Source organism: Stegostoma tigrinum, chromosome 33 (genome assembly GCF_030684315.1).
Source record: "Stegostoma tigrinum isolate sSteTig4 chromosome 33, sSteTig4.hap1, whole genome shotgun sequence".
Classification (NCBI taxonomy): domain Eukaryota; kingdom Metazoa; phylum Chordata; class Chondrichthyes; order Orectolobiformes; family Stegostomatidae; genus Stegostoma; species Stegostoma tigrinum.
Window position 1 is genome coordinate 2568627 of NC_081386.1, and position 25815 is coordinate 2594441.

Consider the following 25815-nt stretch of genomic DNA (forward strand, 5'->3'; position numbering starts at 1 on the left):
ACAAACCAGGTTTACCATTTCTGTACTCTCTCGAAAGCCTCGACATTTTTCTTGTAGCATGGCAATCACAATATTCCAAATGTGGACTTGAAGTTCTATATAGCTGCAACGACTTGCCAATTTTTATACCTCTGTGCCCCAACTGATGATGGCAAGCATATAATATGCCTTATAAAAACTTAAAGAACTGCAGATGCTGTGAATCAGGAACAAAAACAAAGTTGCCAGAAAACCCCAGCAGGTCTGGCAGCATCTGTGAAGGGAAAAACCGAGTTAACATTTTGGGTCCGGTGACCCTCCCTCAGAACCTGTATGCCTTCTTGCTTACTTATGTTCATTGATGCTATCATTAATATCTGGACTGCCCTCTTATTCCAAACATAATTGTAAAAAATTGTTGATTTTGAATTTGTTGTAAGTGGTTTTTAATACTCTTTGTAGGTAGTACCATCTTCTTTGACACTCTTTGGCTTCCTTTGTATCTTTCCTTTTTGCCAAGATCCTATTTTTGGCATTTCTCATGCTCTCTTGTAGTTTTAGGTTGTTGCTCTCTTCTAAGATCTCTGTTTTTATTTGATAAGTAGACCTCTTACACCTTCAGGATATAAACTGGCCAGTATTGCAGAAATCTTTTTCAAAAACCTCCTGATGAGGTTTTTACCTAATAACATATTTGCCCAAACAAAAATAAAAATTGCTGAAGAATTGTTCTGAAAAAGGGTCACTGGACTTGAAAAGGTAGCTCTGCTTTCTTCCTATAGATAATGCCATACCTGCTGAGTTTTTCCAGCGATTTCTAGTCTTATTTCAGATTTCCACCATTCATTGTTCCTTGTTTTAGTTTAACATATTTACCCATTTTACTGTAGACACAGCCTTAATAAAAACAGAGATTGTTGGAGAAATTCAGCAGTTCTGGTAGCATGTGTTGAGAGAGACTCAAAGTTAATGTTTTGAATATAATTTCAATCTTCCTGAAACTGCATGTGTTCCACAGAGACTGTTTGACCAGCTGTGTTTCTCAATTACTTTTGTTTTTATTTTTTCTAGCACCTGCAGTATATTTCTCTTTATTACTTTGGACAGTCTGTTTTCATTGCATTGAAGTCAGTCTTACCTTAGTCTAGAATCCTCGTAGTTGCTTCTCATTTCTACTTTACAAATATTGTGTTGAACTTGATCATTTTACAATCAGCATTGGATAAATGCTCATACACCATATGCAGTTAACTAGTTATGGCTCATTACTAAATTTAATATGTGGGGAATTTCCATTATCATCTTAGGGCAGCTTGTGATGAGCAATAAATGCCCGCCTATCTATGTCACCCACATCCTGAGAACAAATTAAATAAGAATTGAGGAACAGATCAAGTCCCATTAGGAACAGTGTAGATGGTCTGAAGCATATCCATATCTATTAGAACATGTGCAATTGAATGTCTGAGGAGCCACTGACTGTGAAGTGCTGAAAATTTCCTTTGGTTAACAGCTCCCTCCTGCTGAGCTGCAGTTTCTCAATGTGATATCTAATTGCAGTTTGAAAGAGTCTCAGCACTACTCAGACTTAACCAACATAATTCGTAAGTATCTGAAAGCTGTACTGTGTGTGAATTCTTCATGTAGTTTAGACTGCTGACTCTTTATGTGATAGCTGTGTTGATACATTGTAAAGGAGGCCACTGAATACCATTCTAGCAAAACCTTACTGATCTTTGTAACTTTAATTGCTTCAGGTTATGTTGAAGCCACTGTGATCCCTATCGGTGCCAGGAGGATTCGTGTAGTAGAGGAGAAACCAGCTCACAGTTTCCTGGGTAAGTAACGATAATGTGCTGCCATCCTGAATTTTTGTCAAACACTTCTTGGCAAACAAACTAAACTTGCTGGGATAGAGTTTACTCTTAATATGTTTTAGCATAAAGGAACACGGAGTGGAACAGTCAAAGGAAGCGAGGAGGGGGAGGATCCCAAACAACAATTGATCAAAATTGATTACTGACCAGTTTAGCTTTATGTGTAAAGAACGAAGCTGGATCTGTGGCTGACTAGGATCCTTCTGCTTCTGCTTCCTATATATTTTGTGCTTTGCTACAATCAAATACAGAATCAAGAACATGTGGCCTAAGGTGTGGTCTGCCTTATTTTATTATGTTGAAGATGCTATGTAAATGCATACTGTTAATGCTTCATTCTTGCTTTTGTTTCCATTGCTCATTGACAAACAGCCATTAGGGATGTAATAAATTCCTGCTCAGTGACTCTGTTTCTGATAGTCAGCGAGGCATCTTCTCTTTTCTCTATACCTTTTGCATTGAATGCTATCATTCTGCTATTTAGAATTGTGATAGTCTGGAAGTGAATCACTTCACATTTTCCACCTTTTTGTGACATTAGTATGGGAAATTGAAACTCAATTATTTTCACTAAAAGATGTTGTTCCTCATTATATTGATATTAAGTCAATTGATTATCATGCTGGGTGAATACCTAGGTTAGCTGAAATAGTCAAAACAATCCATTAAAAAAAATGAAGACGTCAATTTTTACATTGTACCTTCCACAAAGTCAGAATAGCCCAAAATACCTTATAGCAGATAAAGTGCTTTTGAACTGTAATTACTGTTGTAACAATGTCAGGAGCCAATTTACGTGAAGCAAGCTGTCAACAATGTGATAGTGACAAGATCACCTATTTCAATAGAATCATAAAATCCTTATAGGTTTGAAAGCAGGCCATTCATCCCATTGAGTCCATACCAACATTCCAAAGAGCATTCCACCCAGACTCACTCCCTACTGTATCCCCATAAACCTGCAATACCTATGGCTAATCCACCTAGCCACTCTGGGCAATTTAGCATTGCCACTCCACCTAACCTGCACATCTTTGGACTGTAGGAGGAAACCCACACGTACATGGGGAGAATGTGCAAACGCCACACTGATAGTCACCCAAGGCTGGAATTGAACCTTGGTCCCTGGCACTTTGAAGCAAGTGCTAACCACTGAGCTACAGTGAAAGTGAAATATTGGCCAGGACACTAGTGAGAACTCAAGTCTAATGGCATCTTCTACATCCACCTGAAAAAGACAAACCATGCTTTGATTTAACTTTCTATCTGAAAGCTAGTATCTCTGACTGTGTAGCACTCCCTTCCTGCTCCACTAGAGGGTCAGCTTAAGATATTTTTCCTCACAGGGGGGTTTTGAGCCCACAAATTTCAACTCAGAGTGCTATGTACCAGGATATGGCAGCTATTCTCTAAGCTTAATCTAGTATTTTTTTTATCTGAACGGTGACGATTTCAGAAAGAACTAAAACCTTACAACCTTTACATGCTGTCTGTATGTCATGCAGTGTGTGCTTGATGTTCAACATAAATAATTAGGAGTTAGTTGATCTTACAATGATGGGTTAAGGAGAACTTATGACCTCATGTTCAGCCTGCTGTCTATGTACAGCAGTCCAAAATCCCTAGACTGTTTCACTGTCCCATTACTGTCGATTAAAGTGTAATGGATAAGCATTTCAAAAGGAAATACGTGGAAGGATTAGAAGAACAAAACTGGGAATTGGGATCATTGTAATTGAAAGGCCATTACCAAGACAGAAACAATGGCCCAACATTCTCTCACTGTGCTGCAAATCTACAGAGCTTGTGAATCAAAGAATGCAGCATTTATTTATACAGTGCAGTTTTAGTTTAATTCCCTCACCTGATTTGTTTCATTTCAAAACATTTAACAGGACTTTTTCAGCAAGCTGACATGAGCTTTATTGCTTGAGGTCTGGGATAGCTATTGAAACATAATTATAAAAGTAGATTCAGTAATGAAGGTGCATATCAACCACACAATTTAATTACAGAAGAGAAGGCTGGAGGGGCTCAATGACAGCCTGCTGCTCCTACACTCTCTCTACATGGGGAAATATACACAGTAATAAATGGATTTAATTATTCACATGAACTATAATTATTGTATAAATTATTAATTGTTTAAGTGTGTTTTTCAAGTTAAAGCTTCTCCTCTATCCTTTGTTTGATGGGTTTGTACTCATTGCTTCTCTTGAGGGCTCAAAGCTAGCTAAGATGCTGAGAGGGCCTGATGACTTTGCAGTTTCCCAGACATTTCCTTATTGCCAGCAAATTACCAATGCCATTAATTTCCTGAGATAACAAGGTGTGGAGCTGGATGAACACAGCAGGCCAAGCACCATCAGAGGAGCAGGAAGGCTGACGTTAGAAGGGTCTAGGCCCGAAACATCAGCCTTCCTGCTCCTGTGATACTGCTTGGCCTGCTGTGTTCATCCAGCTCGACGCCACGTTATCTCGGATTCTCCAGCATCTGCAATTCCTACTACCCCATTAATTTCCTGTTAGCTCAGTAATGAGTGATTTGACTCACCTATGGGCTACACATTGATTATTTTCCCCAAGTGTTACACAAGTGTGCTCGACATCATATTTCACAGTTAGTGCAAATATCAATGCCCACTTAATATCTAAATAGTCTTTAGAGGAATTTGAACACCAGATTTGTTCGTTTCAAGGATATTTAGATGGCAATATCTAGTTCCACACTACTGTCTACAACTCTGGTGTCCGTATTATCAAAATGGCTTACAGGTGCTGGAGAAGGCACAATGGATTGGCAGTCTTGATACGGAACTGAGGGGTTGTATTTATCAGGAAAAATTGAACAGATAGCAAAGATGTGACCCTTTAACATAACCATCTTATTATGTTGAACTGGTATAAAACATTTGCTTGACCTCAATTGGAGTACTGTGTCCAGTTCTGGGCACAATACTTTAGAAAGGATGTGAAGGCATTAAAGAGACCACAGAAAAGATTCACAAGACTGGTCACAGGGATACGGAGCTATAGCTATGAAGATAGATTGGAGAGGTTGGAACTGTTTTCCTTGGAGATGAAAAAGCTAACAGGAGATTGGTAACAGTTTTTAAATTCATAAGTTTTGCCCAGACTAGAGGGAGAGATGCCGTTCCCATTTGTGAATGGATGGAGATCAAGAGGGCAGATTTGAAGGTAATTTGTAAAAGAAGTAATGGCAACAAGGAAAACATCTTCATGCATATGCGAGGTCGGGGTCTGGATTGAACTGCCTTAGAGTGTGATGGAGGCAGACTCACATTAGGCTTTCAAAAGGCTATTTTAATTATTATTATCTGAAAAATGTACAGGATTATGGAGGAAAGTGAGACAATGATGAGGTGAATTGATTTGGTTTATGGTTGTCATATGTACTGAGGCACAGTGAAAGAAGTGTTGTTTTGTGTGCTGTACACACAGATCATACCGTACAAAGTGCATTAGGCAGCAGAACAAAGTGCAGAATACAGTGTTACAGAGAAGGGAGGGAGAGAGAGAGAGAGAGAGAGAGAGATAGTGAGAGAGAGAGAGAGAAACATTTGAGAGGTTTGTTCAAGTGTCTGATAACAGCGGGAAAGAAGCTGTTCTTGAATCTGTTTGTACAGTTATTCAAACTTCTGTATCTTTTGCCTGATGGAAGAGGGTGGGAGACAGTATAACTGGGGGTGGGAAGATGGGTCTTGGATTATGTTGGTTATCGTCCTGGGGCAGCAGGAAGTATAGCTGAAGTCAAAATGGATGGAAGGCTGGTTTGCGTGATGGACTGGGCTATGTTCACGATTCTCTGTAGTTTCTTGCAGTCTTAAGAACAGTTGCTATTCTATTCTAATGAATCTAGATAGGATTGTTTCTATGGTGTATCTACAAAAGTTGCTAAGTGTCTTAGTGGAAATGTCAAATTTCCTTAGCCTCCTGAGGAAGTGGAGGCATTGTTGTGCTTTATTGACCATGGCATCGACGTGGGTGGACCAGGTCAGATTGTTGGTGATCGTCACTCTCAAGTACTTGATGCTCTCGACTGTTTCCAGCTCAGCACTACTGTTGCAGACAGGGGCATGCCCTCCGCTGTGTTTTATAAAGTCAATGACCAGCTTCTTTGTTTTGCTGATGTTGATGGAGAGAATATTATCTTTACATCGTGCTACCAGCCACTGACTCAGTCTCTTTCCTGTATTCTGTCTCATTGTTGTTTGAGATCTGACCTACAATGGTAGTGCTATTAGCAAACTTGTCAATGGAGTTGGAGCAGAATTTACCTATGCAGTCATGAATGTATAAGTATAGTCAGGGACCGATTACGCAGCCTTGCGGGGCAGTGGTGTTGAGGATTATGGTGGAGGAGGTGTTGTCACCTATTCTTACTGATTGTTGTCTACGGGTCAGGAAGTTAGGGATCTAGTTGTGGGGATGGGGGCGGGGAGCTGAGACCTAGGTCTTGGAGTTGGGCGATGAATTTGTTTTCAATTATGGTGTTGCAGGCAGAGCTGTAATCAATAAGTAGCAGCTTGACCTTGTTATCCAGATGTTCCAGGGATGAGTGTAGGTTTAGGAAATGGCATCTGCTATGGATCTGTTGCGCTGGTAAGTGAATTGCAAAGGGACGAAGCAATGTGGTAGGCTAGAGTTGATGTGAACCATGATTAATTTCTTGAAGCACTTTATAATTATGGAAGTTAGAGCTACCAGGCGGATTTATTAAGGCACACTGCTTGCTTTTTCTTTGGGCATTAGGATGAGGGTGATCTTCTTGATGCAGGTGGGGACTTCAGATCAAAGTAAGGAGAGGTTAAAGATGTCAGCGAATATTCCTGCCAGCTTGTCCACACGAGATCTGAGTGGACAGCTGGGAACTCCATCTGGGCCAGTCGCTTTCCATGAGTTCGCTCTCAAGAAAGCTGATATAATGTCTGCAATGGTGACTGTGGGTACAAGTGCATCCAAGGCCCTGAGGACAGGTGACATTGTTACATTAACCTTCTGTTCAAAGAGAACCAATTGTTCTGACAGAGAACCATGTACAGATACGATGTTAAAATGGCCTCCTTCAGTTCTCTAACCATTCTATCGATCTGTGATGATGAAATGTTTAATAGGAAAATATTTCCACTTGCTGCAGAGTGCAGAAGAATGGACCATAAAAATGAAAGAAACAATCATGTAATTGAGAATTCAGGAGAAACTTGTTTACCAAGTGGCTAGGATGTGAATTTTACTCTCACAAGAAAGGAGAAGCTAGATCAGCGCAAAGGAATGGAAGGACATGACTGATAGTGCAGAGGAGAGAAGGAAATTCATTTGAGTATTAATGCTGTCATGAAAGGAATAATAGCCAATTATATTCATAGAGATATACACTACAGAAAAAATGCCCTTTGGCCCATCACATCCATGCCAGTCAAAAACAACCAACTAATATTCTAATCCTGTCATATGGCACTTTGTGTGCTTTAGTGTCATAAATGCACATCCAACTACTTCTCACACAATGGGTTCCAGATTCCCAATAACCTGTGGGTGAAAACAATTTCTCTTCACATCTCCTCTACACTCCTTGCCCCTTACCTTAAATCTATGCCCCATGGTCAATGATCCCGCTATCAAAGAAAAAAGTTTCCCCTGTCTACGCATCTCATAATATTACACGTCTCAATCACATCCCCTCTCAATCTGCTCTGCTTTAAGGAAGTCAACTGCAATATGTCCAAACTCACTTCACAAAATGAAACCCTGCAGCTCAGGCAACATCCTGGTCAATCTCCTCTGCACCCTCTCCAGGGCAATCCTTCCTATAAACGTGGATTACTGAACTCGACACAATGTTCTACATATGGTCAAAACAATGTTTTATGCAGTCCTATCATAATTTCTCTGCTCTTAAACTCTATGACTTAATTAAATTGCCTTTTCTACACTGTATGTATCTTTGAATCTATAAATCCTAAATTCACATTCACTGCTGCAGAATCTCCTGCTTGTGCCCCTAGTAGGACAGTCCCCAGAAACAATTATTCTTTCAAATCATGACAAACCCTACTTTAACATAAGCTTCATTCGTACTGCCAAAATCTGACTGCCACTTCTCTTTTTATTTGAAAGATTATTTCCTTCAACAGGATCACAAACAGAATAGCTGTTTAGGGAGGGTAGTCTTGTCTGAAGTGCACTGCTTTGCCCAATTCCACTTTGGACCATCCCTTGGGCAAGATCAGCTACCGGTTAATTGTGGAAATTGGACAGCAAGGACTGCATCTTCACTTGCTGTGTAGTAATTTGTTCTGCCTGCCTCTTCAGCCTGAGGTCCACGTCCCCGTCCCCATCTGTACGACATTCATCTTTCTGATGACAACCTCATTGCCTCTGCCTCAAGAGTCTGATCTTGCCCCATGATCCAGATGGTGTGATCCTACTCATCAAGGAAAAACAATTGAGCTTTGTTACCACAAAGTTGAAAAGGGTTCATTGAGGTTCCCATCTCTCACTGCTTCTGTTCCCTGGTCGGCTTGAAGGAGAAATTCAGGAAGATGATGTGGTTGACAACATTTATACCAATTTATGGAGACCAAATCCACTCCCTTTGCTTGCTTGTAATCGCAAAACCTTTGCTGTAGCTGTATCATAAGAATATAAGAACATAAGAACTAGGTGCAGGAATAGGCCATCTGGCCCCTCCAGCCTGCCCCACCATTCAATAAGATCAGTCTCTCCTCATAATGTAACCGTCTCAAGTCTGGAATCAACCGAGTGAACCTCCTCTGCACCCCCTCCAGTGCTGGTGTATCTCTTCTCAAGTAAGGAGACCAAAACTGCACACAGTGCTCCAGATGTGGCCTCACCAGGACCCTACACTGCTGCAGCATAGCATCCCTGTTTTTAAACTCTATCCCTCGAGCAGTGGCAGACAAAGTTCAATTTGCATTTTTAATTAACTGCTGCACCTGTAGTCTGATTTAGCGATTCATGCATAAGGACACCCAAGCCCCTTTGCACAGCAGCGTGCTGCAATTTTTGCCATTTAAAACATAGTCCATTTTTCTGTTATTCCTACCAAAATGGATGACCTCACACTTATCAACATTGTACTCCATTTGCCCACTCGCTTAGACTATCTATATCCCTCTGCAGACTTTGTGTCTTCTGCACGCTTTGCTCTACCACTCACCTTAATGTCATCTGCAAATTTTGACACACCACACTTAGTCCCCAATTCCAAATTATCTATGTAGATTGTAAACAATTGAGGCCCCAACACTGACCCCTGAGATACACAATTAACCACTGACTCCCAATGAAAAAGACACCCATTTACCCCTAATCTTTGCTTCTACTGGTCAACCAATCCTCTATCGATGCCAATACATTACCTGTAATACTGTGCAACTTTATCTTAAGTAGCAGTTGTTGGTGTGGCACCTTGTCAAATGCCTTCTGAAACTCCAGATGCACCACATCCATAGGCTCCCCATTGTCCACCACGCAAGTAATGTCCTCAAAGAATTCCACCAAGGCTGTCAGGCTATTGCAGTCTGTGAAAACTGTCATCAGTCCCATGACAATCTACAGTGGACTTATTGAACCCGTGTACATCTTCCTAATATTTTGCAAAGGACTTGTTGCTAATTGGTGAATAATCTTTCTTTTTTACAATTCTCTCTCCCCACACTTGTTGCAAAGCATTTCTTTATCTGTGGGACTGACAGCCTCCTGTGGTGAACAACCAATTATTGGACAGGCCAGTTCTGATTGTTAAGAAACACCAGGAAGTAAGTCAGGGGAGCACAACAGTCAAAAGAGCATGGGCTCTAATAATCACTGGCCCATGTTATCATGCCACAGAATCACAATAAACATTGTGTTCTTATCCATCAAATTTCAAAAATCATTGAGAAAAGTGGATTTTAATTGAGGTTGTGCCATTTGTAATTGTAACAGTCATGTATACAGTAATGTCAAGTATTCATATGCAAAACCTTATTAAAAAAGGTCCCAGAAGATTACAGCGTTATTAAGTTATAATGTAAGGCAGAAATAATTAAATGAATATATGTGGCAAGTGACCAAGTTGAACGGATGAAGCCATTTTGCCAGATGATAGTTCTGATCTACACCAAAAAGTAGGCACAAAGGTAAGGGAAAATTGTCATATGCTGAACACTGCTCAAAACTGTAAGATTTTGCTGTGAATTATTTTGATGGCTTGTATAATTGTGGGAAGATACAGCATAACTCAGATAATAAATTTAGTGTATTTGCAATATTTCAGAGGCTTAGTATAGGAAAAGGCACAGCAATTTATTTATCAACTTAATATTAGAGACTAATTCTAGTTTCTCTTCCAGTTATACCTTACAATGAACAGGAGTAATGCATGTTAATTCATGGATTCATACACCATGTTGAATTTGCAGAAAGCAGCAGAGATTGAAGGTGGGATTTGAACAATAAGCAGGACTTATAAATATTGAGAAAGTACAGGATTAGAGTTTATACTGGGTCTGAAGTTTAGCAATAAGTATCCCCTTGCTGTGTAGTCTAAACGAAGCAGAGCAAAGTAAAAGGAGACCAAGTGACTGGAAGGTTCATGAACGCAGTAGATGGGTATCCAACACTTGCTGCAACCCAAGCCAAGTTTGTTGCCAGCCAGTTAACCGGACCAATACAAGGAGCAATGTTGATTTCAACACATTCATACTTTTTGGTGTGTATCAGCTTTTTAGGTCCAAACTGTGACAAGGAGTGACAAATAAAATGAAATTATCCTCCCTCCGGGAGAATTTTTATTTTTGTTTTAAAAATTCATTCATGGGATTTGAACACTATTAGCTGGGCTGGTATATATTATCATTTCCCAATTGCCCAGAGACAGTTAAGGGTCAACCACACTGCTGTAGGTCTGGAGTTACATATAGGCCAGACCAGGTAAGGATGGTAGATTTCCTTCCCTGAAAGACATTAAAGGTCTAGATGAGGTTTTACTGACAACGGTCACATGGCCATCATTAGGTTAGCTTTTATTCCAGATTTCAACTTAGATAAATATTGAGAGGCTCTCTGAACAAGTTACATCATAATATTGCAGAGATAGTAGGAACTGCTGATGCTGTAGAATCTGAGACAACAAAGTTCAGAGCTGGATGAACACAGCAGGCCAAGCAGCATCAGAGTAGGAAAGCTGAAGTTTTGGGTCAAGACTCTTCTTCAGAAAAGAACGGTCTTTCTGAAGAAGGATCTAGGCCCAAAACATCAGCTTTCCTGCTCCTCTGATGCTGCTTGGCCTGCTGTGTTCATCCAGCTCTGCACCTTGTTATCTCTTTAAACTCAGGTGACACTGCTTTCTAGCTATAGTCTCCTGTATTCAATACTCACTAAACATACTCTCCTGCTACAATTTCCATCTTTGGCCTGGTACAGTGTTTCAGTAAAACACAATAATAAGCTGGAGGACTAGCACCCCATTTTCTACTTCAACATTTTACAGCATTCAAGATTCAACATTGTATCCAACAATTTCAAACCATGAACATGTCCTCCATTTTGATTACACCCCTAATGCCTTGATGGCATTGGTTCTCAGAGGATAAATAAAAATTCACTTACATACACTCTGTCTTGACAATAAGATTCCATTTCATTGAGAGCTGCCGTCCCCTCAACATTGCCACGTAGTGTGGAGGTCCCATCTCATGTCCGTAAAGGCATGTGAGTGAGCCGATCGTTGGACTTCCTGCTGACCAATCAGAATGAGAACAGGGTGGAAGTTCAGATTTGAACTTTCTGTAGAAGAGCGGAAGGTATCAATGTGAGTGTTCCCTACTTAAATGCCTTCATCAGAGAGGGAATGGAATATTTATGTTTCTAATATTTATAGGACTGTAGATCCTCTACAAGGGTTAGCTGGAGGCTTTAGTGTGAAAGAGATTCAAAATATCATTGGTATTTGTAGCTGCATCAGGATAAGCTGAGAATCTCACAGTGGAAGAAGAACCTTTGGTGGAGGATTGCTAAGGTAACTCGCTCGGTGAAAACCTTACAGGAGTAAAAACTTGCAGGCTACCTGATTGCTGTGGGTACTTTGAATATGGGGGGGGTGCGCGTTGGGGGTGTGCAAACACAGTCAGTAATCCAACCCTATGACCCTGCAAATCATTTTCCCACATTTGACCATTCAGGAATTATACCCATCCAACTGCAAACAATCAGTTTGTCCTTTCAGTATATCAGGCATTTTGGATGCTGACAGAGATCATCTGAAGCTGAGTTCCTATTCTCATCCTGATTGTCAGCTGGTAACTATCTGCTATCCTGTTTTTACAGCTAATTAGAAATTTAAATTGAGATGAAAGACTTAGCAGGATGAAAAGCAAGACTCGTTGTTTAAACTCAGCAACATTTGAAGTACTAATGGCAGATTCCAGAAATTTGAATAACTAAACTCTTCTAAAGGGAAATAACAGCTGACTGCTTTACATACTCCCACCCTCTATCTTCAGTATACATCCCATCTTTTCCAAGTTACCATCAGTTCTGAAGAAGGGTCGCTGGATCCAAAATGTTAACTCAACTTTCTCTCCACAGATGTGCCAGACCTGCTGCATTTTTCTAGTAATTTATAGTTTTGTTTCAAGTTTCTAGCACCCGTTGTTCTTTGTTTTATAGCAGGTTAAAATTTGGTGTTGGGGTTGGTGATACCTACAGCAAAAGCGAAAGCTGAAAACTGAAGGAGACTTTTTAACAGGGTTAAGTACGGATTAGAATGGGAGAAGAAAATGCCTGATTACAGAATGGATGTTCACCTGGGACAATGGTCTTACTAGAAAAGAAGAAATCTGTGAAATTATATAACAAATCATATGAAGTGCAACAGCACCAATGGATGAACAGATTAAAAAAAAAACATACATAAGGTGATGAAGACAAATTATTTGAGGAGGAGCTATATTTGTAGACAAAATGGAGAGGATTTTAGAAAGGAAAGCTGCAGATACGGAAGATTTGAAATGTATGCTGGCCAAAACGGTGGTCAACAATACAAATATATTCCCTAAAAACAAGAAGGATATATTTATGCGAGATGACTTGTACTCAGTGATTGGCCAAGGGGCATTTCGAACTCAAAAAATTAACGAACATGCAAAGAGATAAGAGTATTCAATTGATGAAAATGTAATAATCAGTAGAAACCATTTCAAAAACAAAGCTAAAATACTCAACAGGTCTGGCAATGTCTATTGACATACACTCTGGAAATTTATAGCAACTGTTTAATAAAAAAGCAATACACAGCCCTCACTTGACACACTCCCTCCCCACCCCATACATACCTCACGTCCAAGCTATGCCATCTCATGCTTCCCACTGATCCCTCATGGCTCCTTGTAGCCCCTTTCCCAAAGTCCTTATGTTCCCTCCCATCATCCTTTGTATTTAACACTGACTATGCCAATTCACCCAGTATCCAGCATGGACACACCTCAGGAATCATGCTAAATGACATAAAATCAAGATCTAAGAGTTTAGTGATGAATTCATTCAACTGACAAGCACTTCACTGTGATAATAATAGGTTGTGAATCAGCCATGCAACATAGATCCTTTAATGCTAGCCCTCAGGCGTATTCAATAGACAGAGAGCAAAACAACAGGCAGTTTCCCTTGTACACTTTGAACGTAGACTAGCAAGTGGTAAAAAAGATACTAAGTTTCATTAAATATCTGTAAAAAAATGATGCCATAGTGAACATAGGCATCTTAGAGAATGAGGCTGGGGAAATACTGATAAGAAACCAGACAACTGCAGAGGATTTGTATAAATAGTGTGCATCAGCCATCATGGTAGAAGGCAGTAATAGAATTGCAAAAATACTTAGTAACAAAGGGGCAAAAAGGAGGAAGGAATTAAATATAATCAGGATATTAGATTGATGTTTTTTGATCACCTGGGATTTTTCCAGAACCTAAGGATTCTTGGAAGATTATGAGCATTGCATCCACTACCTCTGTAAGCAACCTCCTTTAAAATTGTGAGGTTTTGTTTCTATTCATTTGTGAGATGTGGGAGTCGCTGGCTGACAAGCATTTCTTGCCCAGAAAATGATCCCGATTTTTGATCACAATCAAAGACCAGAAAACCCAGTCAGTGTGTTTGAATTCCTGGGTTCCAGACTCATTCCATGAACAATTTAAGCTGACACTGAAGTTATTTAGCTGAAGCATTTACTGTGCTGTATTTACCTTAATTTGATTTTATCCCGGCATTATTCAAAGATGTACATCCTTCAATATATAGCTTCAAAATCAAAAGTAGCACAAAATGTTGGAATTTGATAAAGGGTCATTGATCTGAAGCAGTAACTGTTTCTCTTCACAGATGCTACGGGACTGGTTGAGTATTTTCAAAATTTGTTTTATTTATAATTTTCAGTGAGTTTTGAGAAGATTTGTAGCTCAGGTTGAGGTTCTGGATGTGAGTTTGCTCACTGAGCTGGAAGGTTCGTTTTCAGACGTTTCATCACCATTCTAGGTAACATCATCAGTGAGCCTCCGACGAAGCGCTGGTGTTATGTCCCGCTTTCTATTTATATAATTTTCAGTATCAACAGTATGTTGCTAATGTATCATTCAAAATCAGACTTGTTGGTCATCTGAGGTAACAAAGTGTGGAGGTGGATGAACACAGCAGGCCAAGCAGCATCTTAGGACCACAAAGCCTGCTTTTTGTTTCCAGCTTGTGGGAGCTTGCTGTGGATAAACTGGCCAATGCATCAATCAACATTACAGGAGTAACTTCTTCAAAGCTATTAAGTGACTTGAATTTAAATAATTTTGACACATCCTGCTGGTTTGAAAAGTGCAATATAAATGCCAGTTCTTTAAACTTCACCAGCACCTAGTTCTTAGTAGGAGAGCTAATATAATTGCTGTACGTCAACTAACTGATATGTTAGGGGCAGCAAAGAGCTTTCATTCCAGGGACATGCCCCAAACAGAGTAAATAAATTGAAAGGAACATTTTACTTGCTGTGACTCCATTCCAAAAACTAATCAGACAGAAATTAGCCTCTGCCAGGATTGAGTGAGTTTGCAGCATTTTTCATTCTGCCTTGACTTCAATGAGAAAAGAAATCAGGCACTGTGTAAAATAAGGCACCGATTCATTATGAATGCTTCCTGTACTCCTGGCAAAGGACACTCTGACTTTCTGTCACCTTTCAGCAGCTGTCTATCTGATTAAGATCAATCAAATGGAAAGACATGCTCTGCATTCAAACTACCTTAAGTCACGGAACATTACAGCTGAGGTCTAACCAGTGTATTTTTTTAAATTCGCTCATGGGATGTGGATGTCGCTGGCTGGCCCAGCATTTATAGTCCATCCCTTGTTGCTTCTTGAGAAGACGGAGGGGGGGTGAGCTACCTTCTTGAACTGCAGAAGCCCGCGTGCTGTTGATAGACCCACAATGCCATTAGAAGGGAATTCCATCATTTTGACTTACAAATGTTTTATAAAGATTTAGCCTAACTTTCTCATTTACTCATAAAGTTCAGGATCTTGTTTTTTTTTTAAAAAGTGCAATCCTAGCCTTTCCTGCAAATTTCAAAGATTTGTGCCCACGTACCCACAGCCTTTCCCTGGTCTCTCTGTTCCTGTGACATTGTTCCACATAATTCATATTACCTTCCATCATTCGTCCTTGTAAAATTAATTGGCAATAACCTACCAAGTCTGTTACCCCAAATCTATACCTCCTGTTTATTATTAAAGTAATTCAGTGAACAGTTGTAACTGGACCTGGTGACAGCCTTTTTGGAAAAGTTGTATTGAAGTTGTCTGACTGTCTGGAGCAGAGGCCAATTGGCCTTCATTTAGCACAGCCAGATGGTGGTGTTGAGAAAGATCAAGCTATGCTTCCACTCCCACTTTATTCATTTGGATTGTAGCTGTTCAAAAAAATTTAAAATACTGACTCTGCCAATAATCCACACCCACCCATACTTCAGACATTTTGAAATCTATTGTAAGTTCCTGTGGAAGATCCACATTCGAAGCCAGCTCTTTAACTGTTTCATGAGGTTTCTTTTGCCACTTTGTCTCAGACTGAAGAAAATATGTTTGATCACAAATGTTTCATAACTAAATTTCTTTGCTATTTGTATTTCCCCAGCTCTTAAGGATTCCACAAAACAATCCATCAACAGCGATTGGAAGATTGAGCTTCCTGGCGAGTTTCCAATGGCAGGAACGACAGTCCGTTATGTGCGACGGGGACTGTGGGAAAAGATGTCTGCTAAGGGGCCAACTAAAACGCCACTTCATTTAATGGTAGATTTCTAATCTTTCTTTGGAATGCTGACCTCCTAATGAATATTTTTTTCGTAACTGCTGTGGCATGGAAATTACTTTTTGTTGAATGTTAATATTAATTTCTTGGTACAAGCAAAAAAGTGGTTAGCACCTTAGCCCTTGGAGAATTATACTATATCAGTGGTCAGGCAGCAATGAGGTTTGCCACGTAGAGAGAGAAAAACAGTGTGTTTCTGCTGGGACATAAAACTGTATCAATTTTCAGTCTACTGTACTCGTCATTCCAGGATGTGGACAAATCTGGTAAGCTGATGTTCTTTGATCATTTCAAAGCATGGTTAACAGTCCGGTACTTTTTTATAGAGATAGCAGGAACTAGAGACGTTGGAGAACCTGAGATAACAAAGTGTAGAGCTGGATGAACACGGCAGGACAAGCAGCATCAGAGGAGCAGGAAAGCTCATGTTTCGTGCGTAGACCCTTCTTCAGAATTTCTGAAGAAGGGGCTAGGCACAAAACATCAGCTTTCCTGCTCCTCTGATGCTACTTGGCCTACTGTGTTCATCCAGCTTCGCACCTGGTACTTTTTATAGACTGTTTTTCCTAGCCAGCCCACAGATTTCCAGATCAATTGAATTCAGTTTCTCAATTTGCCATGCATTAGGCTCTTTTCACAGGATGTAGGCGCCACTGGTTAAGCCAGCAATTTTTGCCTATACCCAGTTGCCCCTGAGAGGATAGTGGTGAGCATTCTTCTTGAACCACTGCAGTTTATGTGGTATAGGAACAGCTCAGATGCCATTAGGGAGGGATTCTGGGATTTTGTCCCAGTGACACTGAAGAACAGCAATATTTCCAAATAAGGATGATGTGTAACTTGACGAATTGCAGGTGGTGCTGTCCCATGCATCTGCTGCTCATATTTTTCTGTCAAGCACTAAATTGTGAGTCAAATGCCACAGCCATGCTGTGGTATTTAGATAACAATCTATGCTTATTGTGTTCATCGTTAATCTACATGTTATAAGTACTGAGCTCACTTGCATTACAATGGCCTATTCAATTAAGCTAAGGAACTTAAAAGAAAAGAACATAAGAATGTTAGATAACAAGGCGTAGAGCTTGATGAACACAGCAGACCAAGCAGCATCAAAGGAGCAGGAAGGCTGATGTTTTGGGCCTTCTTTACAAATGGGGAAGGGGAAAGGAGATCTGAAATAAATGGGGAGAGAGGGAGACGCAGATGGAAGATGGATAGAGGAGACGATAGGTGGAGAGGAGACAGACAGGTCAAAGAGGCGGGGATGAAGCCAGGAAAGGTGAGTGTAGGTGGGGAGGTAGTGAGGAGATAGGTCAGCCCAGGGAGGATGGACAGGTCAAGGGGGCAGGATGAGGCTAGTAGATAGGAGATGGAGGTGAGGCTTGTGGTGGGAGGAGGGGATAGGTAGGAGGAAGGACAGGTTAGGGAGGCGGAGACAAGCTGGGCTGGTTTTGGGATGCAGTGAGGGAGGGGGAGATTTTGAAGCTTGTGAAGTCCACATTGATACCATTGGGCTGCAGGGTTCCCAAGTGGAATATGAGTTGCTGTTCCTGCAACCTTCGGGTAGCATCATTGCAGCACTGCATGAGGCCCAGGATGGACATATCATATGAGGAATAGGAGGGGGAGTTGAAATGGTTTGTGACTGGGAGGTGCAGTTGCTTATTACGAACTGAGCTTAGGTGTTCTGCAAATCAGTCCCCAAGCCTCCGCATGTTTTCTTCGATGTAGTGGAGGCCACAACGGGTAGGTACAGCGGATGCAGTATACCACATTAGCAGATGTGCAGGTGAACCTCTGCTTGATGTGGAAAGTCTTCTTGGGGCCTGGGATGGGGGTGAGGGAGGAGATATGGGGGCTAATGTAGCACTTCCTCTGGTTGCAGGGAGAAGTGCCAGGCATGGTGCGGCTGGAGGGGAGTGTGGACCAGACAAGGGAGTCATGGAGAGAGTGCCCCCCCATCCCGGAAAGCAGATAAAGGTGGGGAGGGAAAAGTATCTTTGGTAATTGGGTTGGGATGCAGATGGCAGAAATGTCGGAGGGTGATGCGTTGGATCCGGAGGTTGGTGGGATAGTACGTGAGGACGAGGGGGATTCTTTTTTGGTTGTTATTGTGGGGAAGGGGTGTGAGGGATGAGTTGCGGAAAATGCAGGAGACTCGGTCGATGCCTCCGCCGCATCTGCTCCCAAGATGAGCCATTCCACTCCCACACATCTCAGATGTCCTCGTTTTTCAAGGACCACAACTTCCCCCTCTCAATGGTCGAGAACACCCTCGACCGTCCCTCCCGTATTTCCCGCAATAACAACCAAAACAGAATCCCCCTCATCTTCAAGTACTACCTCCTCCAACCTCCGGATCCAACGCATCATCGTCCAACGCCACCGCCATCTGCAATCCGACCCCATCACCAAAGACATTTTTCTCTCCCCACCCTTATCTGCTTTCAGGAGGGACCACTCTCTCCGGGACTGCCTTGTCCGGTCCACACTTCCCTCCAGCCCCAACACACACGGCACTTTTCCCTGCAACTGCAGGAAGTGCTACACCTACCCGTACACCTCACCCCCCATCCCAGGCCCCAAGAAGACTTTCCATATCAAGCAGATGTTCACCTGCACATCTGCTAATGTGGTATATTTACTGCATCCGCTGTACCCATTGTGGCCTCCTCTGCATTAGGGAAATCAAGTGGATGCTTGGGGACCGCTTTGCAGAACACCTCCGCTCGGTTCACACTGAGCAACTCCCCCTCCCATTCCTCAGACGACACGTCCATCCTGGGCCTCCTGCAGTGCCGCAACAATGCTACCCAAATGTTGCAGGAACAGCAACTCATATTCAGCTTGGGAACTCTGCAGCCCAATGGTATGAATATGGATTTCACAAGCTTCAAAATCTCCCCTCCCCATACCACATCCCAAAACCAGCCCAGCTAGTCCCTGCCTCCCTAACCTATCCTTCCTCCCACCTCAAGCCCCACCCCCATCTCCTACTTACTAACCTCATCCCGCCCTCTTGATCTATCCGTCCTCCCTGGACTGACCTTCTCCTCCCTACATCCCCACCTACACTCACCTTTACTGGCTCCATCCCTGCCTCTTTGACCTGTCTGTCTCCTCACCACCTATCTTCTCCTCTATCCATCTTCTATCTGCCTCCCCATCTCGCTCCCTATTTATTTCAGAACCCCCTTCCCCTCCCCCATTTCTTAAGAAGCGTCTAGGCCCAAAACGTCAGCGGGATGCTGCTTGGCCTGCTGTGTTCATCCAGCTCTATACCTTGTTATCTCAGATTCTCCAGCATCTGCAGTTCTTACTATCTCTGAAACTTAAGAATGTTGCAGCTCAGAAAGAGACCATTTGACTCATCACACCTGTATTGACTTTCTGGGAGAGTCATGCACATAACCATATTGCCCAGATTTTTCATGTTTTTAAATTTCAATTTTTTTTCCATATCAAAAAGCTAACCTGGATTCTACTTCTTCGTTAGGTCTGGTTGGATAGTCCTGCAACCAACTACCCTCTGCAGAAAAATATCGTCTGAGACTTTCTGCTTTTTATGTGCTCTTTTCATGAAGTGTGGATGCTACTAGCAAAGACAGCCTTCTTTGCCCATCCCTAGCTCCTCTGAGCTGAGTACCTTCCTCGACCATTTCAGAGGATTGTTAAGAGTCAACTACATTGCTCTAGGTCCAAAGTCACCTTTAGATCTGACCAGATTTCCGTCACAGAAGGATATGAGTGAACTAAATGAGTTTGAATGACAATCAAAAATTGTTTCATGCTACCATCACTGAGAGTGACTTAATAATTCCAGATATTTTTCATTGATTTCAAATTCCACCAGTTGCCATTTAAAGATTTGAACCCTATCCTTTTGGACTTTAGCTTGGACATCCAAATTACTGTTCCAGTGACACCACTGTTGTGCCACCTTCTCCTTTACTACCACAAAAGGAGAATCAGATTCAATAACGGGTCAGTAAATCAACACAACACCTCAGTCCATTTTGTTCATTGTCACAAGAGACCTTAGGGTGACATGACTTAATGATTTCATAATTGTATTAAGAAGAGGATGCTGTTCAATCTTGTGAGTCTCCTGGCCCCATTACATTTGATTATGTGTGATTTCTGCCTCAGCTATCTTTGTCTGTCTTTGCTGCAGAATGCTTGATACCCTCACCTAACTAAAATATCTAGTGTTCTGAGTCTTAAACCGTTCAGTTGATCATCAGCCTAGGGGAAGAGAGTTCCAGATTTCCACAAAAATCCCCAGCATGTGTCTGTATCAGCTGTACTGCTTTTTATGTCAACTTGGTATCAGGCAATACTTGGAACAAATGAAAGTTTTATTGCAAATCCTTTTCCAAATATTGTGGTATGCGAACTTGATGCTTCTGACTTTTGATAGAGCTGCTTATTGTTTGCAGTCTATTAGTGTACTGTGATTTTCAAGGGATTATAACACACTTTATTCAACAATTCAGATTTTTGATGCGTAGATGATTTAGAGGCTGTAAGATTGTATTTACTACCTCTTAACTATGAATGGACAGGAGAATCTAGCCTGTAGCAACTCATTTGGTTTTGAAACAAGGACAATGTTGCCCAGTTTAAATTTACAATGTTAACAAGCTAAAATGTCACTGAGCACTTTTCATTGATTTTATACAAAGCCAGAGTCTCTGACCAAGCAGGATGAGTAATTGTATCTTAATACCCAGCACCTGATAACATACTCTATCCATGAATCTACGACATTCAGTTTCAAACATGACATTCAAATTTAAGCCTTTGGGTCTAAAAGACCAGCAGGTGGTGAGCTACAATCGCTTATTTCAAGAGCACATTTTTAAGATAGAAAATCATAGTGTTACATTTTTCCTCTGCTGGAAGTTTTAGTTTAGTGAACACGAATTTCAGCAGATCATGACAATCCTCACTATCCTCTCAAGGGCAAACGGAAATGGGCAATACAGATTTGCCTGAGACGCCCTAGCCTGAGAATGAGATGTTTAGAAAGTCAAGAGTCCTAAGATGTGTAGGTTAGGTGGATTGACCATGCTAAATTGCCCATAGTGTCCAGGGATGAGTAAATTAGGTGAATTAGCAATGGAAAGTCCAGGGTTACAGGTATAGGGTTGGGGGGGTGAGTCTGGGTGGTATGTTCTTCTGAGAGTCGGTGTTGACTTGTGGGCTAAATAGAATCCCTACAATGTGGAAACAGGCTATGATTCAAGCTGTACAATCAGTGTCATCACACTGCTGTATTTGCATTGTTACATTGCAGGGGTACAGGATTGTTACTCATTTGAAGCAAGACTAACAGACTGCTCTCTATCGATTATTCCCTTAATTTGTTGGGAGCAGCCTTTTATGTCAGACACAGGAAGCGGATTTTGATGCAGAGCGTGAAATGTGAACTGAAGATTTGTTTGCCATTTAAGTACAGGAAATTGTTGACTAAGCAATAATGGGAGCTATTCAAGAAGTTATTGGTTGTTATGGAGTATGTATTTATTAAATCAGTTAGTCCAAATTTGATTATGGCAGGAAAGTTATTGTGTGTCATAAACAAAAATAGAAATTGTTGGAAGAGCTCAGCAGATCTGACTGCATCTGGGAAGCAAAATCAGAGTTAATGTTTCAGGTGCGGTGACCCTTCCTCAGAACAGGCGGAACGAGGAAAATATCGGTTTTTAGGCTGAAGATAGGGTCAGTCGAGGGAGTAAGGAGTAAATAATAGGTGGGGATGAGGCCTAAAGAGAGAGAAGAGAATTGGACAGACAAATGATTAGATAACGATCTGGCTAGGAGGAGGAATAGCTGTTAATGGAGACTGTTAGTGACTGCTGCTACGTATGTGTAATAGCAGACTATGTGATCACGAGGCCTGGTGTCTGGGGCAGGGGCTGGGACATTGGAGAGTTCAAACCTGAAAGTTATTGAATTCAGTATTGAGTTCTGAAGGCTGCAATGTCTTCAAGCGGAAAGTGAGGTGTTTTTCTTCCAGCTTATGCTGAGCTTCACTGGATCACTGCAGCAAGCCTGAGACAGAAATTTGGCCAGGGAACGGGGTGGTGTGTTGAGGTTGCAGGCAATGAGAAGCTCTGGATCTTTTTTGTGGGCAAAATGTAGGTGTTCGTAGATCATAGAAGCATGGAATCCCTACAGTGTGGAAACAGGCCCTTCGGCCCAACCAGTCCACAGTGACCTTCAGAGCACCCTACCCAGACCCATCCCCCTAAATTACACATCCCTGAATGCTATGGGCAGTTAGCATGGCCAATTCACCTAGCCTGCTCATCTGTGGGAGGAAACCGGAGCACCCGGAGGAAATCCACTCAGACACGGGAAGAATGTGCAAACTTCACACTGAGAGTCACCTGAGAGTGGAATTGAACCCGGGTCCCTTGCACTGTGAGGCAGCAGTGCTAATCACTGAGCCACTGTGCCGCCCCAATTCTGTGAAGCGGTCATCCAAACTACACTTCATTTCCTAATGTAAAGAAGACCACATTGTGAGCAGTGTATGCAGTAGACAAGATTGTGTGAAGTGCAGGCAAAGGGCTGTTTCATCTGGAAGGTACATTTGGGGTCTTGGATGCTGGGGAGGGAGGAGGCAAATGGGCAAGTGTTACACCTTCGGCAATTGCAGGGGAAGTTTCCATGGGGCTGTGGGGGTTGACTGGGGGTGCGGGGTTGGGGGGTGTACAGTAATGTTGGGAGTGAAGGAAGTGTGGACTTGGGTGGCCCGGAGGGAGCAGCCCCTGTGGAAGGCGGACATGGGAGGGGAGAGGAATTTGCGTTGGATGGTGACCTCTCACTGAAGGTGAGGGAAATGATGGCTGATGATTTTCTGGATGTGGATGGTACTGAGATGGTAGGTGAGGACAAGTGGAACCCTGTTGCTGTTGCGGGATGGAAGAGAAGGAGTGATGGCAGAAGTGCAGGAGATGGGTCAGACCCAGTTGAGGGCCCTGTTATTGTGTGTGTCTGACATTGTAAATTTCCCAGAAAAAAAAACTAGGAGATATTGAACAGAGCTTTTCTGATCAGGAGGACATAATTCAAGCATTCCTGTATTAATGCTCACTTAAATAAATAATTACCATTGCGTACGTAGTTCTGACTTCAACATTGAGTTTGGGAGCAACCTAGCATCAGTTTTAAAGGTTATTACTAGAAAAGTATCCAATTCTAATGAGTTTAGATCTTGCATACAGCAGCATTCAAATCCAGCAAATAAAGCTGTCATGCATGTATGCCAACATAGGAAGCTAGCAAAAACCTCCCAATAATATTGACAACTCAATGCCAGACATTTTTTGAATCTAGGCATATGACCTTTAGTATCATACAAGGGTCTATGAATGATTATCTGCATTTTAAAACTTCATTTTTCAGTGTGAATGTCACACAGTCATTTATTGCTCTGTGAATGTAGTGGCAGACGTGGAGTGAACTTGAGGAATGGAATTTCTGAGTTTAAGGGAATTCTTGGAGTCAATTGGCATTGCACAACAAAGCAACTAGAATCCTTACAGTGTGGAAACAGGCCCTTCAGCCCAATAAGTCCACACCAACTCTTGGAGCATCCCACCCAGACTCATCCTCCTAATTTACACATCCCTGAAAACTATGGGCAAGTTAGCTTGACAAATCCACCTAGCCTGCACATCTTTGGACTGCGGGAGGAAATCGGATCACCTGGAGAAAACCCACGCAGACATAGGGAGAACGTGCAAACTCCACACAGACAGTCACCCGAGGGTGGAAACGGACCCAGGTCCCTGGCACTGTCAGACAGTGACTCAGCCACCATGCCACGCTAATTAGTAGCTGCATCCTTGACAAAGGAAACTGCGAATGCCCAAAAATAAGATCTGTGATCCCAGATAGGCACATTACACCAGCAACATATAATGTTTGGATTCTTTGTTGCTAATGTAAAATGTTGCTATAAATTTCAGCTTTTTAAAAATGTATTCATGGGATGTGGACATCATTGACTAGACCAACATTTATTGCCATCACTGATTGCATTTGGGAAAGTGCTGGTTAGCTGGCTTCCTGAACTATCACAGTCCTTGTCATGTAGTTGTGGTTTTCATGTAATTTATATAATGATCAGTTAGCATTTGTTTTTAATTCATTCATGAGATGTGCATCATACTGGCTGGGCCAGCATTTATTGCCTATCACTAATTGCCCTTGAGAAGATGGTAATCAGCTAACTCCTTGAGCCATTGAAGTCCATGTGCTGTAGGTAGACCCGCAATGCCATTAGGGAGGCAATTCCAGGATTTTGACCCAGCAACAGTGAAGGAATGATGATCTACCTTCCGTCCCACCCCGGTGAGTGGCTTGAAGGGAAACTGCTGCCCTTGTCCTTCTAGATGGATCTGTGATGGGTTTGGAAGATGCTGCCTGAGGAGTCAGTGCATCCTGTAGATGGTACACACTGCTGCTACTGAGGAATAAATAAGCAATAAAGAACAACAACAAGGAATAAACAACTCGAGTAATGCAAGCAGGACTTGACTTTCACTGACAAGACGGACAGCAAAGTATCCCATCATATCCAAAGCAGGGGTGGGCTAGAGTTGACTCCACTGTCATCCCCGACGTTGGACAAAGGGATGGCTGCAAAGGTGCTGAGGCAGACTGATTTAAAGACTCAATCCAGTTCTCTAGGATTTCACTGCAATCATTTTGTTAGTTATTAGATCTTCTACTCTTCATCCCTCACAGCCGATAACCACTTCATCCATTCCCATGCCCATTTACTCCTTCTGGCCATGCCAAATCATATTGACTCACTCCCTCACCTACCCTATGGCCTCTTTTATCTCCAACTCAATTTAATTCCAACCCTTGCTGCCCACCCACTAGCCCTGCTATCTGCAGGCCAACTCAACCTGTCTTCAACAAGAGTAAATCTGAAGACTCATGTTGAGATGAAATAGAATATCCCTTTACCACCTTCATTATTATTAAAAAACAAACTTCCGTTCATGATAGCCAAATTCAAAGTTTTAGAAGCTCCTAAAAGTTTTAATCCCTTGTAAAAACTAACAATTGCATTCATAATTCCACATCAAAAACAATAACAATTTAACAAACTTTTTGAGTTGTCAATCAAACTGTAAATTTGCAGTCCTCTGCTGAGATAATTGAAAGTTGTGGAAAGCAGCCAAGCACTAATAATGGTATAATGTTTGCCTTAATAATGTTAGCAAACAGCTTTTAGTTGTTAGGTCAGATTATTTATAACACTGTCTGATGCAGTAAGTTTTAATGGTCTAGGGATTTAAATAGCTTCACAACTGGACAGTTTTACAGATTTTCTCCATCCTTCATGAGCTTTTATCTTCCATTGGTTTGTGACTCACACATTGCCTGATGAGGCTGACACGGACAATAAGGTTTGTTGAACTCAGCACTGAGTTCAATTTGCCCTGCTGACATCAGGGTCCCACCTGTAATGCCCGCCTCAAATCCTTTCCCTGACTGGTGAAAATAGAACCTGAATCTGGTCCCATCCACCAGCTTTAAAAATGCATTGA

At 41.8% G+C, this 25815-nt stretch overlaps 1 protein-coding gene across 1 annotated transcript in view; it reads left to right on the plus strand.

Annotated features, from left to right (window-relative positions):
- The window catches only part of adamts17 (ADAM metallopeptidase with thrombospondin type 1 motif, 17), a 505079-nt gene that overhangs the window by 368336 nt on the left and 110928 nt on the right, over positions 1 to 25815 (plus strand). Inside the window, exons 16-17 of the mRNA XM_059639195.1 lie at positions 1737 to 1817; positions 16058 to 16215. Of these exons, the coding sequence (XP_059495178.1) occupies positions 1737 to 1817; positions 16058 to 16215 (239 nt within the window). The remainder of the gene's footprint in view (positions 1 to 1736; positions 1818 to 16057; positions 16216 to 25815) is intronic.